We start from the raw sequence: 18330 nt of genomic DNA, 5'->3' as shown, positions 1-18330 counted from the left end.
ACATTTATAATATTCTTTTAAGATATTTCCTTTTAAAAATTATTTTAAAATATTCACTTTTTAGGTTTTAAATATATTTGCCAAATCAGTGCTTGAACCTGCTTAGCATCCTATAATTCAGCAACTCTCACACACCCATACTTTAAAACACTGATTACTTCAGAGCACAGAAAGTTCATTGTCCCATTCTCAGCCAAGGCACACAGACAATTAAAATCCCATTAAGGTAAAAAAATGTCAAAAAAACTGCTTATAATGAAAAATTTTGTTTGAGGAAAGGCTAATGAATTTCCCTAAAAGCATTTAATTCAATTCAATATATATTTACCAAATGTCCAAAAAGGCTCTTTTAAAAACACTGCAAGGATACAAATAAGAGTAAGACAAGACTCGACATTTAAGAACCCTACAATAAATGCAACATTCTAGAAAACAGATTAGCCAAGCATTATTAGTTACATGGGGTAATTTTTAAATGATCAATATTCCACAGGTGCAGAAATGATTTTCTGACAGAAACTAAAGTACAATGTTTCTAAATCTCTCTAGGCAGCCATTCTTAATTATGACTATTTCCAATATTACCCATTATATCCTAAAGTCTCCTTGAAAATGAAATCTAGTCTTCTAACTTAAAGATATCAAGAAGAAAAATAGCCACATGGTTCACAAATTATTCTTATGTTAATGAAATTGTAATGTTAGTGTTCTCTGTTGCCCAACAGTATTTTTAAAATTAATATTTTATAAATGTAACAAATATAAGCAAGATCCACCAATTCACTTTTGTAAACTAGGAGCGATAAAATAATTATCTATTGCCAACTATTAGCATGTCTGATTTGCTAATAGTAAACATATGGCATTCATATGTGTATTAAAAGTGGACACAACGTCTTTCTTTTAAAATTAAACCGCACACCAAATCACGAGACATGACTTATACCTTAGTCTCACGACCCATCATATACTCAAAAAGCACTTTTCGCAAATACTCAAACTCGGTAGGTTCTCCAAAGAGTGATACATCAGTATGATACAAATTTCCACCTGTCAAATAAAAAATAGATCAAATTTTAAGAACAAAACCAGGTAAACTACTTATTACTGTTAAAAATTGATTTAAAAAACAACCAGTGGAACAAAGAGAGGCATTACTTTTATATATGCACACTAAACATTCCAATTATTATTTTAGGCTTGGAAGAGAATATAGGAATTCCTATAACAATTTTATTTCTCACATCTTTTTCTCTTCCTCCTCTTTCTTCCAGCCTTTTATTGTAATTGTACATTACTTTGGGTTTAGAATTTAAATAACCATTTGTGTTCAGTGAAAACAAATAAAACTGTTATGTGCCATTTACATATATCTAACGAGCAAAATCTTAAAAGTCAGATAATACAAAGCATTGATGAGGATGTGAAACAATGGAGACTCTTGTGTACTACCACGAAAGGAAACTGATAACAAGCACTATATATGACAATTTGGCATTGCTTTTAAAACTTTGTATCATAGGAAACAAGCCTATTATATGACACAGAAATTCAATTATTAGCAATATAACCTAGAGAAACACTTCACATATACAGTACGAGTCAATGTTTATTTTTACACTGTTTATAAAACAAAACTGCAACAACTCAAATGTCCACCAACAGAATATGCTGTGACATAAAGATATAATGTATTACTATTAAATTCAGCATGAAAATGGTCAAATTAGAGCTTCACACATCAGAATGAATCTCAAAATGATAATGTTGGATAAAAAAATATAAAGTTACATAGGACACATACAGTATGATATCATTTCTATACAGCCCAAAACATATAAAACACTAAAATCGATTTTTTTAAAGGAATTAGTTATGTTGTAATATAATAACAGCAGTTACTGTTGGGAAACAAGAGAGATATAAGAACTACAGAGCAGCACAAGAAGCCTGAAAAGAAATGGCTTTAACCTGAAGACTAGTTGCTCTGGATAGTGAATTCTGAAGTGTTAAATAGCCTCCATACATTAAATTTACATTACATGTACCATATGTTTGGAATACTTTTTAAATGTATACTTTTAGAAGACTCCACTCACTCAAATTGTACTTTGCAATTAATAGAGTTCTAAGAACTAAATGATAATAATACATTATTTCCTCTTTGTAATATATCCTTATATATATCGTACTTAAGTGTTTTATTCCTCTACATCTATACAGAATGCAGAACTTTTCAGAAAATAAGTAATTTTATTAAACATGCAGGTTACTTTCTTTTTGAGATGGAGTCTTGCTCTGTTGCCCAGGCTGGAGTGCAGTGGCGTGATCTCAGCTCACTGCAATCGCTACCTTTCAGGTTCAAGCAATTCTCCTGCCTCAGCCTCCCAAGTAGCTGGGATTACAGGCACGCACAACCACACCTGGCTAATTTTTGTATTTTTAATAGAGATGGGGTTTTACCATGTTGGTCAGGCTCAAATTCCTGACCTTGTGATCCACCTGCCTCAGCCTCCCAAAGTGCTCGGATTACAGCCATAAGCCACCGCGCTCAGCCAGATTACTTTTTTTATAACTATTTTGTGAGAGAGGGAGTTAATATTACATTTCGATATTTGTGTTTCTTCTTGACTTCTCCCAAACAGTGGTACAAAAGACTTTTTCGCTTTTATTTCTGGTTTTAAGCAATTATGAGTGGAAACTAGTTACTGTTCACATGAAGAGGCTTTCTAAATTGTCTACTCATTGCCTCTAATGGGCCTTTCCAAATAACTTCATCTAGTACCACTCAGTATTTTAAAATCCACACTTTATCTGGGCCAAATTCCAAAATGTGTAACTGAAAAATCCATTTGACATTTAACACAATTTTATCTGTGTGTTACAGATAATTTTATAACATCAGCTTGCTTGGATTTTCCTCAAAAAATGCATGATGCCTTTAAAACATGCATTTAGTTAGAAAATAAATATTACATTTACAATCACATCAAATAATAAATGTAATAAAAGAGGTACAAGATTACTACCAAGAACAATAAACATTATTATTATTTTGAGATAGGGTCCCACTGTCACCCAGGATAGAGTGCAGAAGTACAATCACAGCTCCCTGCAGCCTCACCCTCCTGGACTCAATTGATTCTCCCACCTCAGCCTCCCAAGTAGCTGAGACTACAGGCACCTGCCACCAAGCCTAGTTAACTTTTCTTCTAGATACAGGGTCCTACTACGTTCTCCAGCTTGGTCTGAAACTCCTGGGCTCAAGAGATCCTCCCACCTCAGTCTCCCAAAGTGCTGGGATTAATGGCATAAATCACTGTGCCCAGCCAATAAACATTATTGACTGATATTAAAGACATATGTAAATGTTGAGGTATATTGTGATTATGGGTTAGAGAATCAATACCATATAAATGTCAATTCTCTTTAATTTTTCTGTAAATTCAATGCAAGCTTAATCAAAATCTTCCCAGGAATGTTGTATGTACACACACATGCCACTTAACAAGATTATTTTAAAATTTATATGGACATTCGAAGGGCTAAGAATAGTTAAGCAATTCTTCAGGAAAAAGTGGGAGGGTTTCCCCAGCTAGATATCAAGACTTATTATGAGGTGACAATTATTAAGATAGTGAAGGTTGGGCATGGTGGCTTGCTCCGGTAATCTCAGCGCTTTGGGAGGCCAAGGCAGGAGGATCACTTAAGGCCAGGAGTTCAAGACCAGCCTGGGTAACATAGAGAAACCTCATGGCTATCAAAACAAACAAAAACAAACAAACAAAAAAGGACATGGTAGTATTAGAGCAGGCATAGACCAATTGATAAATGAAACACACTAGAGGTACCAGAAAACAGATCTTCAAAAATACACATTAACTGGCCAGGAACAGTGGTTCATGCCTGTAGTCCCAGCATTTTGGGAGGCCAAGGCAGGTGGATCACATGAGGTCAAGAGTTCGAGAACAGCCTGGCCAACATGGCGAAACCCCATCTCTCCTAAAAATACAAAACTTAGCCGGGTGTGGTGGTGTGCGCCTGTAATCCCCGCTACTTGGGATGCTGAGACACAAGAACTGCTTGAACCCCAGAGGCAGAGGTCACAGTGAGCCAAAGCTGTGCCACTGTGCTCCAGCACAGGCAACCAGGGTAAGAATCTGACTGAAAAGAAAAAAAGAAAGAAAAATTACAGACTCACTGAAACTGGCAAACAGATAGAATTTATTCTGCTTTTCTTGTTTGAATTGTACCTCAAGTAACCATACAGATAATATGGAGAAGTTCCTATTTATAGAAGAATTCCAATTAATATATGCACAAGAAATGGTAGAAGTTCACTAACACGATTATGCAACCACTGCTGAAAGTAACAGATCTAGGAAGTTACCAATGGATGCTAAAATCTGATGAAAAGTGAGGGATCACTCCTGGAACTATGTGGTAGATCTTGAAATCATAGATCTTAACATCATGTCATGTATCTTTTGATGTAAGACAACAAGAATTACACAACTTCCCTTATGAAGTACTATTGTCAAAGCAAATCTAAATCTAATCAATCAATCCTAAATGTGATCAAGCCTCTAGTTCTACCTACCATTGGACAGAGGACTCTATGGAGATGGAATCCAGAAATTTAAGAATGTGGTCCACTCTGTATGACAAGTAAGTTGGTTTTCTCAACAAATAAATGGTAAAAGCAAAGGTGGAGAAGGACCCAGAGTTCAAAATAGACTTAAGTAATTTATCAATCAGATGCAATGTATGAGCAATGTTTGGCTCCTGATTCAAATTAACCAACTGTTCACCACCGCCAAAGGAAAACATTTATGAGGCCAAGTGTGGTGGCTCACACCTGTAACCCCAGGACTTTGGGAGGCTGAGGCAGGCAGATCTCCTGAGTTCAGGAGTTTGAAACAAGTCTGCCCAACATGGTGAAACCCCATCTCTCCCAAAAATATAAAAATTAGCTGGGTGTCCCAGCTACTTGGGAAGCAGAGGGAGAAGAATCCCTTCAACCCAGGAGGTGGAAGTTGCAGTGAGCTACAGTCAGCTAAGATCAAAGTGCTGAGATTACAGGCCTGAGCCACTGCGCCTGGCCAGGTTACTATATTTCTTTCCTTAAAACCAGCTGTTAAAAATAACAAAGATAAAATATATTCACTGTAAAAAGAACAAACAAATTAACCACATGAAATACTATTCAGTCTCTAAAGAGAAGAAAATTCTATCATTGGAACAACATGGATGAACCTGGAAGACATTATACTAAGTGAAATAAGCCAGGTACAGAAAGGCAAATACCACATAATCTCACTTATAAGTCAAGCAGAGTAAAATGGTGGTTATCAGGGACTGTGAGGGACGGGGAGATGCTGTCCAAAGGATATAAAATTTCAATTCAATAAGGAAGAATAAGTTCAAGAGATTTATTGTACAATAAGGTCACTACAGTTCATGTATTATTCCCCCCCAATTTATTGTATTCTTGAAAATTGTCAAAACAGTAGATTTTAAAGTGTTCTCATCACACACACACAAAGGTAATATGTCAGATAATCCACTTAAATTTAACCATTCAATGATGAATATATAACTAAAAATATGTTGCACACAATAAATATATGCATTGTCAATTAAGAGAAAATTAAAAATTTTAAAATGAGAAAATGATATAAATTAGCAAAGACAAAAATAAAAATCATGCACAAATCCACCAATAAAAGATAACTATCAAGAACATGATCAGAGATCATCCTTACCTTTGTAAGGTGTCCCCACAGTTGTTGCATATACATTCTTTTCATATTTCTTCAAACGGTCTTCTAAATTGTGAATCTAAAAATAACAAATAATCAGACCACATAATAAGATTCATAGGGAAACTGTATGTAAGAAAAAGAAAGATTAGTGTCAATGGAAAAGAAAGATTTAAGATTTTTTAATGCTAAAGACAGAATATAGGAAAATTAAATTGTTTAGAGCAAGAATTGTTTCTGGAAAAAAAAATCTAAAACTAATAATTTCTTAGATATGATACCAAAAGAACAGGTAATAAAAGAAAAAATACATAAATGGCACTTCACTAAATTAGAAACTTTTGTACATCAACAGACACTATCAAAGAAATAAAAAGACAACCTACAGAATGGGAAAAAGTATTTGCAAATGAAATATCCGATAAGGGACTTGTCTCAAGTACATATAAAGAGCTTTTACAACTCAACCAGACAATCCAACTAAAAAATGGGCAAAGGACTCGAGTAGACATTGCTCCAAAGAAAACTTATAAATAGACAACGAGCCATTTGAAAAATGAAATGAAAAGATGTTTGCCATGACTGGTCACTGGAGAAATGCAAATTAAAAGCACAACAAGGTATCACTTCATATTGATTAGGATGGCAATAATCAAAAAACTTGTTGGGGAGGATGTGGAGACACTTATATTTTGTTGATGGTAATGTAAAACGGTATAGCCACTGTAGAAAAGTTTGGCAGTTCCTCAACAAGTTAAATTAGTTAAAATTAGTTAAAAGTTAAAGTGGAATTACTGTATCCTACAGTAATATATATTACTCCTGTGTATATACCGAAAAGAACTGGAAACGCATTTAAACAAAAACCTGAACATCAATGTTTCTAGTAGCACTGTTCACTATAGGCAAAAGAAGGAAACAACCCAAATGTCCATCAACTGATGAATGGATAAACAAAACGCAGTGTATTCAAACAATGGGATATAATTCAGTCATAGAAAGAAATTAAATATTGTTATATTTCTATAAGATGGATGAATCTTGAAACATGCTAAGTTAAAAAAAAAAAAAAAGCCTGACATAAAAGGTCATGCACTGTATTATTCCATTTATATGAAATACCCAGAATCAGCAAATCCATAGAGACAACAAGCAGATGAGTGGTTGCTAGGTGTTATGGGGAGGAGGTAATGGGAAGTGACTGCTTAATGGGTATGGAGTTTCCTTTTGGGGTGATGAAATATTCTGGAACTGGGTAACAGTGATGGTTTCACAACACTGTAAATGAACTAAATGTCAATGAACTGTGCACTCTAAAATGGTAACTTTTTTTTTTTTTTTTTTTTTTTTAATGAGACGGAGTTTCGCTCTTGTTACCCAGGCTGGAGTGCAATGGCGCGATCTCAGCTCACCGCAACCTCCACCTCCTGGGTTCAGGCAATCCTCCTGCCTCCGCCTCCCGAGTAGCGGGGATTACAGGCACGTGCCGCCATGCCCAGCTAATTTTTTGTATTTTTAGTAGAGGCGGGGTTTCACCATGTTGACCAGGATGGTCTCGATCTCTTGAACTCGTGATCCACCCACCTCGGCCTCCCAAAGTGCTGGGTGGCTTGACCCACCGTGCCCGGCCTAAAAGGGTAACTTTTAATATGTATATTCCCACAATAAAAATAGCTAATCCAAAAATTGTTATGCTAGAGCAGTTTTCAAGATTTGATGTTAAAAGAAGAATTGTAAAGCAGTAATCTTGAGAATAGATGGAAAAGTTAAATTAGTGGTGAAACAAAAAAATAAAGTAACATTGGGACTTAGGACCTATGTTTATGAAATTTTTAGAAACATTATGCAAAATTTCAAACATATTCCAAGAAAGTATAGCATAATCAGTTCCCGTATACCCATCTATCACTCAGTTCTAACAATTACCAAGATTTTTGTCTGTATGAATTTTAAAAGAACTGCGGAAATCCCTGGAGATTTCGCCTTCAAACTTAGCCTGCTGATTTGTACCACTATTCCTCCCAGAGTTTGGAAAAAGACCTTCGGAATGATCATATACCACATATCCTGGTGTGTTTGTACTGTGCATCCTTGAAGGTGTACACACATGGTCCTATTTAAATTACTTTCATACGCTGTCCATCAGTAATATCTGGGCAAATTAAATTAGGACAATTTAACCACTTGGAAAAAGTACCAAAGATACATGACTATTTTCTCTCCGATAAAAGAAAAAAATAACTTCTTTGTAGAACATAAATTACTATAAATTATACAAATTGTTATCCAAAATGTTAAGCACTAAAAATAATATGATACAAATGTTCTTGCTTAAATGTATATGATCATGAATTTATAAAGAAAACCTCTGTTTTTTTGGATGTGGAAATAAATTGAAAAATTTCCAAGTCAACTATTTAAAAATTAGCTGAAATCCAAGTACATACTAACATTAACTTTAGTTGAAAATAAAAGGTACCAATTAGGCCTGTACCTGTTCTCGGAACTCTTGCTCTTTCAATTTCCAATCACTGATTAAAGTCGTCTTCTGTGCTAGCTGTGTCTGAAAGAACAAAAAGTCAGATCTGAAATGCACATAGGTTTCATTATTGCCCCACACATTTCTGTACTGCTTGGAAATTTTTCCTTGTTAAAAGTCTCTTTATGTTTTAACTTATAACACTGAATACTCCTAAAATGCATGACCTTCAGACAAATTCAAAGAACTAGTCTTCACTGGTGGTGGTGACTCATGCCTAGAATACTAGCACTTTGAGAGGCCAAGGCAGGGAAATTGCCTGAGCTCAGGAGTTTGAGACCAGCCTGGCCAACATGGTAAAATCCCATCACCACTAAAAGTACAAAAAAAAAAAAAAAAAAAAAATTGGCCAGTGTGGTGGCACATGCCTGTAGTCCCAGCTATTCGGGAAGCTGAGGCATGAGAATCACTTGAACCCAGAGGCTGCAGTAAACCGAGATCGCACCACTGCACTCCAGCCTGGGCAACTGCCTGGGCAACAGAGCAAAAAACTCTGTCTCAACAAACAAACAAACAAACAAACAAACAAAAGGAAGAATTAGTCTTACCTGTAGCTCCATAATTGTTTCCTGAAAAAATGAGTAAAGACAAAAATGAGTCTATGCAATAACATCTGTAAGAAACAGTAAAACAAAGCAACATAAAAACATAGGGAAATAAGAAGTCAGGGTTAAGAGCTTAAGGGAGTGGTCAGACTTGAGGTAAGGAAACTTTAAATATTTGCTTCTAAACAAATGGTTTAGTTTGTCATACAAAATATTATACTCTAAATATACAATATTTTTGCCTATGATTCTCAAACACAGGTAAACACAAAGAAGAGCTAAAGGCCACCCACCAAACTTCTAAGAATGATTACCACTTGGAAAAGGGAGATGCCCACCAAGGAGGGTTTTATTCTATATACTTCTGTATTAACTGACTGTTTTACAACAAGCGTATGTTCGTGTGTTATTTTATAATTTTAAATAATCAAAGATACTGACATCTATTTAAAGCCTGTAGGCCCTTTAGGGAAAGTTCTAAAGCACTGTTTCTGGGAATCCACTCTGAACTACAATCACAAATTACTCTTCATGAAACTCAACACTGGTACGCAATTTAAGATATCTAGAAGCACCAGAAGATGCTCTAGAAGGATAAAAAATTTATGAAGAATAAAACAGAAAAAAAAAATATCTAGAGTAGAAATACAAATTAGGGGTATTTTCTTACCTTTCTTATGACACAAAGGAAAGGACTCAGAAGTCCTTCCTAATATTTCATAATTTTTCAATACTCTATGGCATTCTGACACAGGTTAAAATGTCACCATAGGCAATATTAATTCTTTGATACTAAGGAAAAGCTCATGTTACATACACAGTGAAATATATTTAAAAAGAACTAACTTAGCTATTAAAGAGACAGAGAAAATGGTCCTCTCAGCTTGCTCAGTGCTTACAACTGACATATGCCTACGAAGTGGCATAGTGCAGCAAAGCTCTTTATAGAGGACCCTTCTCTGCACGGTGGGTAAGTCATCCATGTAATTCGTTGTCTAATAAGAATTAGTACCTGGTAACTGACATTTTGTAATGAATCTTCTCCAGGATAAAGTCATAGTGACTACCCACTGTCCCATTACCCTCATGACTGTGCTATGAAAAGACCATCCTGGATAAGTGAGAACATTAGGCAGTAGAAAAGTATAGTGCCAGGCCTCTCCAACTATGGGTGTAAGCTGCTGAGGTGCACAGTAGGACAAGAAGCCACAGAGCAAACATGGTCTACCTTTCATAGTGTCAATTTTACTTAAAGACTGGGATATTTAAAAAAAAAAAAAAAAAAAAAAAAAAAGCTTAGATTTGCAGGCCACTTCTCCTTGAATTCACTCCAATTTTCCAAAATCATTGCATTGTATTTGCATTTGATCCATTCACCAAAAAGAAAGCTAGAAATTGTTTTTTAATAGTATACAATTAAAAACACTACTTTCGTGTGACTACAATTAAGGATATATTAGAAAATAAAATTAACATGAATTTTTAGCACAAAAATCCCAAAACCTAAAACTATCACATTTATGATGACCATTTTTAGCTAGGCTCCAGGGTTATAAGATTCACTTTCCTCTGCTATCCTTTCCATGGAAAAGATGGAAAAGCACTGGTATAACAAAATGCCTAGGCTTTGAAGTCTCATAGATTTGGTTTAAATTCTCACCACAACATTCATTGTGTGAGCTTGAACATTTTATTTAATCTCTTTGAACATTAGTTTATCTGTCTATAAAACGGAGGTAAAAATCTCAAAGGGTTTTTGTTAGCATTAAATGAGACAAATATGTTTGTATGTTAGTAGGCTAGTCAAATCACAGATTCTGACAATGTTTCCAAGAAACACATGCAGCAAACTCAAACTCCTCTCACATTTTCATTGCCAGGGTTCTCCTGCTCTAGCTTTTGCTGATACTTCTTCTGCAGTTCCTCAAGTTGAGTCTGCAGGTCCATTACTTTGGCAGTCATTTCTTCTTCACGAGCCTTCAGGATTTAAAAAAAGCAGCATTATTAAACAAACGTATCAAAAAATCACTCTGGAGAGGCAACATGGTGTAGAGAAAACTACCTCTGTAGGGAATTAAACATTTAAGTTTTTAAGACACACTACTGCTTTTTTTTTTTTTTTTTTGAGATGGAGTCTTGCTCTGTCGCCAGGCTGGCCTGCAGTGGTGCAATCTTGGCTCACCGCAACCTCTGCCTCCTGGGTTCAAGCGATTCTTCCACCTCGGCCTCCCAAGTAGCTGGGACCACAGGCACGCGCCACCACACCCAGCTAATTTTTGCATTTTTAGTAGAGACAGGGTTTCACCATGTTGGCCAGGATGGTCTCAATCTCTTGACCTTGTGATCCGTCCACCTCAGCCTCCCAAAGTGCTGGGATTACAGGCGTGAGCCACCACGACTTGCCTGTTTTTATTTTAATTCATTATTAGGCTCTAAGCACTTTCCTTCATGCGCCACTTGAAACTCCAAACAATGCTCATTACTCCTAGGATATCATTTTTTTCACTGCCACTCCCTCTCCCCTCATCCCAAAATGCTCATCGAGCTCTTTATTTCCCCTTAAACTAGGGTTCCCAGGTTGAAATTACAATTAGATATTTAACAGAATTGTGACAGAACTACAGTATATATCCTGTGTTTTAAGACTTCAGCCTTTTCTATATTGAAACTTGATTTCTATAAAATATTCAGTAAAATAAAGTAGTAGGTAATTTTATACACAGCACTACCCAACCAGGTGGCAATTTACTGATCACCAGAAATTATGGGGTTTTCGGTTTATCTCACCCTCGTTAGTTAGGATGTGTAAATCAACAGATGGTCATTTGTCTTAGTTCGGCAAACCTGCACATCTCCTATATATCTACCCCCACCAGTGGTTTTCTGAGGCAAAATGTTCGACTAAAATTTTTTGGAAAAAAAAAAAATTAGTTACTGTCCAATGTGCTGGTAACCAATGTAATGGCTTCCTTTGCCCCAAACTTCACAAAAACAGACAAGGTTCAATTAGAAAAAGCAATATGTGTGGTCCAATATTCCTACTTGGACCAAAATTTGGCACATAAACTGTCCTCTCTTCTGTTTTGACTGCCCTGGTAAAAGGCTGTTGTCCATCCTTACATTCCTTCATTTATCTTGGTCATTGCCATGATTGATTGTACAGAGCAACCCAGACTTCTCTTTATTCTTATAAATCTTGCAACAATCTTTGTGCTAAAAGAATATTTGGAATTGGAATCTTGATCTGATTTGAGTAATGACGGCAAGTGTTTGCTGAGCAAGACACTTCACAGGAAAAACAACCGCAAACAGGTATCTGATTTAACAGACATTGACTTGCCAAAAACAAAAAGCATCATTCTCAAAAACAAATGCAAACATAGTTAGGTCCTGTGGCACAAAATAAGGCAACGAATCATAGAGTATTTGGAAAATCTAATTTTAAATACCACTTGCCATGAAATTTTCTTAGATTTAATTGCAAAAACAAATGCCTTACCTCAACATAAGTTAAGCACAGGTCTCTACTAGATATCCCCAGATATCTTAGATCTCTTCCCACCGAGGCACACTTCTACAACACCGTCAACCAAAAATTGTTGTAAATATGTCACTGCTCTGTCTTGGTTTGCTAGCATCTCTTGCATGGCTGTGTCAGTGTAGCTCAGCCTTGTTTGAAAGGATAACCTCTATAGCTACTTATTTAGTCAGGCTCAGTTCCTAATATGACAATTAACTATGGCGGATATTTCCTTTGACATCTGTGGGATACTAATCTAAAGCAAGCCCTCCAACCATTAGAAAAGAAACTTTGATGTGTCATTTCTAATTTAAAGAATAGTTACATAATTTCCTTAATAAAAGCCTCCTAGTCTTCTTTTAAGACTAAAAAAGGTGTATTGTTGCTTTCAAGTAAAAACACTAAGAAAAACTAAGATGAATCTTTATGTATATATATCAGAGATTATGTTTTGAAAACTACTTATTATGCCAAAACTAAATCACTAAAATACAGTCAATGATAAAAAGAAACTAACTCTGTATTAATGTAGCTTTAGGAGATACTCTCCAAGTGAGACTGCTCTGAGATTGGGATTAGGCTATTTGGTAAGCACTCTTACTTGTGACTCACCACACCCTCCTCCCAAATGAACTCTTCCTCCCTGCCTACTGTGTCACCTCCTTCAAATTTAGCAAGTGCTGGTATGTGCCAGGTGCTGGGCCAAATTCTTAAGACTAGAGAAGAACAAAATTTCTTCTCTAGAGAGATGTTTATAGTCTAAGGGAGAAGACAGATTCATTAATATACTCCTACACACATATGTATATATGACAAAAATCACATATGATAAGTAACAAATATAGATGAGTACCAAGGAACACAGATGCAATTAATTTTATTTATGAGGTTTAAAAAAAAACTAACGAGTGAAAAATGACATAGAAAGGTATATTCAAAAAGCTACCTTTTGAGTAGGAAAGGGAAAAAATAAAAATATATTTCATCACTGCTTGTTGACATAATGAAACACTGGAGTATTGCATAAGAAACTAATGGTTGCTGGTGGAGGGAGAAGACGGAGAGGGCACAAGACAGAGGAGGAATGGGTACGATTTTCATTACACATGTATGCCATCTCCAAGAATACATTCTAATATTACTTTTATCTTTAAGCCATATGAATACATTTGATTCAAAATTTTTTCTCAACAAAAATTAAATTTAACAATTTTTATTTTTATTTATTTACTTATTTTTGAGAGAGGGTCTCACTGTCACCCAAGCTGGAATGAAGAGGCACAGTCACGGCTCAGTGCAACCTTGACCTCCCAAGTTCAAGCAATCCTCCTGCCTCAGCCTTCCAAAGTACTGGGATGACAGGTATAAGCCACTGGGCCTAATGCCTCCCCCTTTTTTATAGCCAAAAGAGAGACGGTAATGCCTGCATTAATTTATGAAGCTTGAGAATGTGATTTTAGGCACGCAGAAAAGCACGTACAAAGGAAACATACGGTCAAGAACAAACTCTGATTGAGTTTGGCTGGAACACAGACCAAACTGGACAAGGTCTCACTGTGACAGTGGGAAACCACTGCACACATTTAGGAGGAGAAGTAATATAATTGCGCCTTTGTTTCCAGATAGAAAATGACTCTGACAGACAGCTGACTATGTTAGGAAAAAAAGACTGCAGTAAGGGGATTAGGTAGAATATTAATACAACAGATCGGGCCAGATGAAAAAATGGCAGCACAGACTACGGTAGCAGCTGAGGAGTTAAGAGGAGAGGAAAAGGCAGCATGATTCTCAGGATATTTTAAATCACATCCTAGGAGCCCATTATATGTCAGATATTGTGCTGTGGAGATAAGCAGATTCAATGACCGAATAGGTACATGAATACGTGTGTGTGGTGTTTAGAGACATAAAAAGTGGGAATTAAAGATGTCAAAAGTTGCCAGCTTCTTCAAATGGAGGAATGGTAAGACTGTTATTCAAGGGAGGAAAAAGAAAACGTGTCTGTGCTCAAACTTGCTATTAACAAATCATAGAATTATTTTAATAGGTGACAAAAATGCAGCATTCTGCAATGTCATCACTGAGACAAATCACCAATCTGGTAATAGCTTTTAAGAAGGGGTAAAAAACACTACTACAGGCCGGGTGCTGTGGCTCACATCTATGATCCCTGTACTTTCTGAGGCCAAGGTGGGTGGATCACGAGGTCAGGAGTCTGAGATCAGCCTGACCAACATGGTGAAATCCTGTCTCTACTAAAAATACAAAAAATTAGCTGAGTGTGGTGGCGTGCACCTGTAGTCTCAGCTACACAGCAGGCTGAGGCCAGAGAATCGCTTGAACCCAGGAAATGGAGATTGCGGTGAGCCGAGATCAAGTCATTGCACTCCAGCCTGGGTACACAGCAAGACTCTGTCTCAAAAACAAAACAAAACAAAAACACTACTCCATAATACATACAAATCCCATATGAAACTCCAATCCTAGACATTTTTAAATGGGAGAATGGTAGAGCTGTCTTTGAATCAAAGCAATATGGTGTTTGCTAAGAATTGCTAATTGCCCTTTTTAGTAGTATTTGCATTTTTAAAAAAGTTCTTCAGGATAGAGTATATACCGGGGATGTTTAGATGGGGACTGGCTCTTTAATTACCAAATCAGCCCTAGTCCTGGCAGCTGAAAGTCTAAGGCTACATTATTCAATACAGTAGCTACTAGCTACCCTAGAACAGTGGCTACTGAGAACTTGAAATGTTGCTATTCCAAATTGAGATGAAATGTAAAAACACAGTGGATTTCAAAGAATTTATATGTATGCATATATTTTTAATACTGACTACATATTGAAATGATAGTATATTGGTTATATTGCATTGGTAGCATATATTATTAAAATTAAGTTCATCTGTTTCCTTTTTGTTTTTTGAATGCAGCTACTAGAAAACTTTAAATTACAATATGGCTCACATTTGTGGCTTGCATTATATTTCTGATGGTAGTGCTGGTTCAAGGCACAAGAAAGGATTTTGGGAAGAGTCCACGCCGCTCCCTTGCCCACCCTCCACTGCCTGTCTGCTACTCTAAGCCTGAAGCTTGAAGGACAATTTCCTTAACTTCCATAACATACAGCAGATGTCTAAGGAGGAACCATGTCAAACGGTCTACAGTAACCTGTCTCTCTGTTCCCTCACCCTTCTACCTAAAAGGTTTCTCATGACGTTAGAAAAGTCTACCATCTGCTACCCCACACATCCGGAGACAGAGAAATAGTTCACAAAAGGAAATTTTAGAGCTATGGCACAATTTACTCCCTGCAAATGAATCTCCCTGACTTAATTATCCATGATAAATAACTGCTTTCTCTAAGTTCCTTTCTTAGGAAGAAGTCTTTTTTTATGACATGTGTAAAGCTAATGAGAAATCACTGCTCTACCAATCACTATGCAGTTTTAGGGAAATAACATCGAACTGTTTTTTATCTCTGAAAAACAAAAACAGGGGAAAAAAAAAGATAGAACTAAACTAGCTTTACTATCTCTTCTAATTCCAACACTCTCAAGGATTCAAGAAACAATATATTTTTTTAAATTTAGCAGATATATATACTCCATGGAAATATAAGAAAATGTGAAATAATTTAAATCTTTTCATGATATATAAAGCTCAAGAATTATAAAAGGTGGCATTTACAGGCAGGTGTTATATCTTGAAATCTTAGCCATTTCAATTACATTTAAAATAGTTATTATTAGAATCTGTCCCTGACTCAGATTTCTGCTGACATAGTCAGCTGAGGCATGATTCCTTGATGTATGAATTCTTAATCACCAAAAGATTCTTGGCATATAGTGAAATAAGTCTCGGAGTAACTATAGAATCTGTAACCCAACCAAGAACAATTTATATTGTATTACATTTGAAAATGTTTTCTTAGAGTCCAAGGTACTAACTGCATTTATGATTTATCTTTGTGGTGTATCTTCATGGCTTATCTTATTTTGCTAATGGCAATGAGTTAGTGGCATAGTCTAAGCAACATAGCATTAGTAGAGTAAGTACTTTGAAATAACTTTCCACTAAATATAAAAGATTTGGCTTATGCATTCCATTTTTTCCCATTTTTTTTTCTCCTGAGACCAATACAACCTCCACATATTGGGTAGAGATGGAATAAAGTTACTTGGCCCTCCCAGAAAGATCTCAGCTATGTTAAGCAGCCACACTTAAACACAAACTCACTAACCCATTACTTAGACTTCACCTAAGCACAAGGTCTTGATTCTTAGTCCGGTTCTCTCACAGTTCAGTCAGAATCTGTAAGGCAGATGGGAAAGAATCTATTCTCCCTTTTAGTAACTACTGTTCCTTCAATATTATCAAGGGGACTGTGCTGCCTGGTTAATAGAATCCTATCAGGAAACTACAATCCTGGCAGAAATCAATTTGACTCTATAAATCTGCATATAATATAAAAGAATTAATCTGAATAATATTGAGCCCCCCAAAAAAACCCTTTTCAATCAAAAAAACACACTGGAAAAGGAAATCTTTGGCAGTACTATGAAATCTATTACAGCTAAATTTCTAAAGTGAGAGACAGAAAATAAGGTGCATACATCAAGAATTTCTTCATATGTTTTGGCTGTTCGTTTTAGATCATCATCTTTCTCAGCAATTTTTTTAAGTAACTGATTTGTCTCTTCTTGATGGCTTTCTAAAAGTTCAGCCTCCACCTCCTGGGCCTTATCTAGTAAAAAAAAAAAATGGACACACAAAAGAAAACACATTAGTCAAGAGTTAATATTTATATCTAAATTTTAGTCACAACTCTCATTCCAATTAATTTTGATGAAATTTAATTTTAGATAAGCATTATAAGATGTTTAATGAGACATGCAGCTAAACACTGATCAAATGTCTCCCTGAGCAAAAGTGTCTTGTCTTTTTTTTTTTGAGACGGACTCTCACTCTGTCACCCAGGCTGGAGTGCAATGGCGTGATCCGCCTCCCAGGTTCAAGCAATTCTTTTGTCTCAGCCTCCTGAGTAGCTGCGACTACAGGCATGTGCCACTGCACTCAGCTAATTTTTGTATTTTTAGTAGAGATGGGGTTTCAACATCTTGGCCAGGCTGGTCTCAAACTCCTGACCTCATGATCCACCCGCCTCGGCCTCCCAAAGTGCTAAGACTACAGGTATGAGCCACCGCACCTGGCCCAAAAGTGTCTTTATAAAGTAATTAATTAGCTAATTTTTTCAGATTCTTTGACTTGCTCCCCCTCTTCTCCTTAAGGTAAGTCATTGCCAGGCAGAGCAACTTCCCATTAGAGAACATTCTGGGGCAAAAATTATTTCTTCTCCAGTTTAATGACTTAATGCACTTACCACAAGTGCAAATATAATAAGCTTAAATTATAGCTTCTGCTGATATAATTGTTCCTCATTAAACTTTTACTTACTGATAGTTTCTTTTATGGTCATTTCCAGCTCTTGTTCCTTTTGTGCCAGCTGAGTATTAAACTCCCTCATCAGCTGTTTTAATGTGGAATTGTGCTTCAGTTCAAGATCTTCCTGCTCTTGTCTGAGTAAAAAAAATGTATAGTTAACTGCTGCCACACAAAGAACATGCTGCAAAGAGCTACCTGATCTTCAAAATAGTGCACACAGTATCAGTTCACTGTATGAAAACATTTTTGAGAGAGAGAGAGAGAGAGAGAGAGAGAGTGTGTGTGTGTGTGTGTGTGTGTGTGTAAGGATATATCAACTATGATCACCTCTAAGGAGTGGTCCTGGAGACCGGAGAATTTGTGTTTTCCACTTTAAATTTTTTTTTCAAAATACATCTATGTTATATAATAATAATGCTAATACTAAAAATGAAACAAAAAGTAAATAATTACTTCGATATGTCCCTAATAAAGAGAATCTTATACGGAAGAAAAGGTTTTTCTCCCCTAAATGGACAA

At 36.0% G+C, this 18330-nt stretch overlaps 1 protein-coding gene across 5 annotated transcripts in view; it reads right to left on the bottom strand.

Annotated features, from left to right (window-relative positions):
- The window catches only part of GOLGA4 (golgin A4), a 148562-nt gene that overhangs the window by 19411 nt on the left and 110821 nt on the right, over positions 1-18330 (bottom strand). For all 5 annotated transcript variants that reach the window (XM_074406004.1, XM_039461949.2, XM_039461950.2 and 2 more), the window contains 7 exons: positions 17824-17945; positions 16983-17113; positions 10713-10823; positions 8850-8870; positions 8257-8325; positions 5766-5841; positions 947-1050 (listed from right to left, as the gene is read on the bottom strand). In XM_074406004.1, coding sequence (XP_074262105.1) covers positions 947-1050; positions 5766-5841; positions 8257-8325; positions 8850-8870; positions 10713-10823; positions 16983-17113; positions 17824-17945 — 634 coding nt within the window. The remainder of the gene's footprint in view (positions 1-946; positions 1051-5765; positions 5842-8256; positions 8326-8849; positions 8871-10712; positions 10824-16982; positions 17114-17823; positions 17946-18330) is intronic.

Source organism: Saimiri boliviensis, chromosome 9 (genome assembly GCF_048565385.1).
Source record: "Saimiri boliviensis isolate mSaiBol1 chromosome 9, mSaiBol1.pri, whole genome shotgun sequence".
NCBI classification, from domain to species: domain Eukaryota; kingdom Metazoa; phylum Chordata; class Mammalia; order Primates; family Cebidae; genus Saimiri; species Saimiri boliviensis.
The sequence above is the reverse complement of the archived record's forward strand: the minus strand, read 5'-3'. Positions and strand labels throughout refer to the sequence as shown.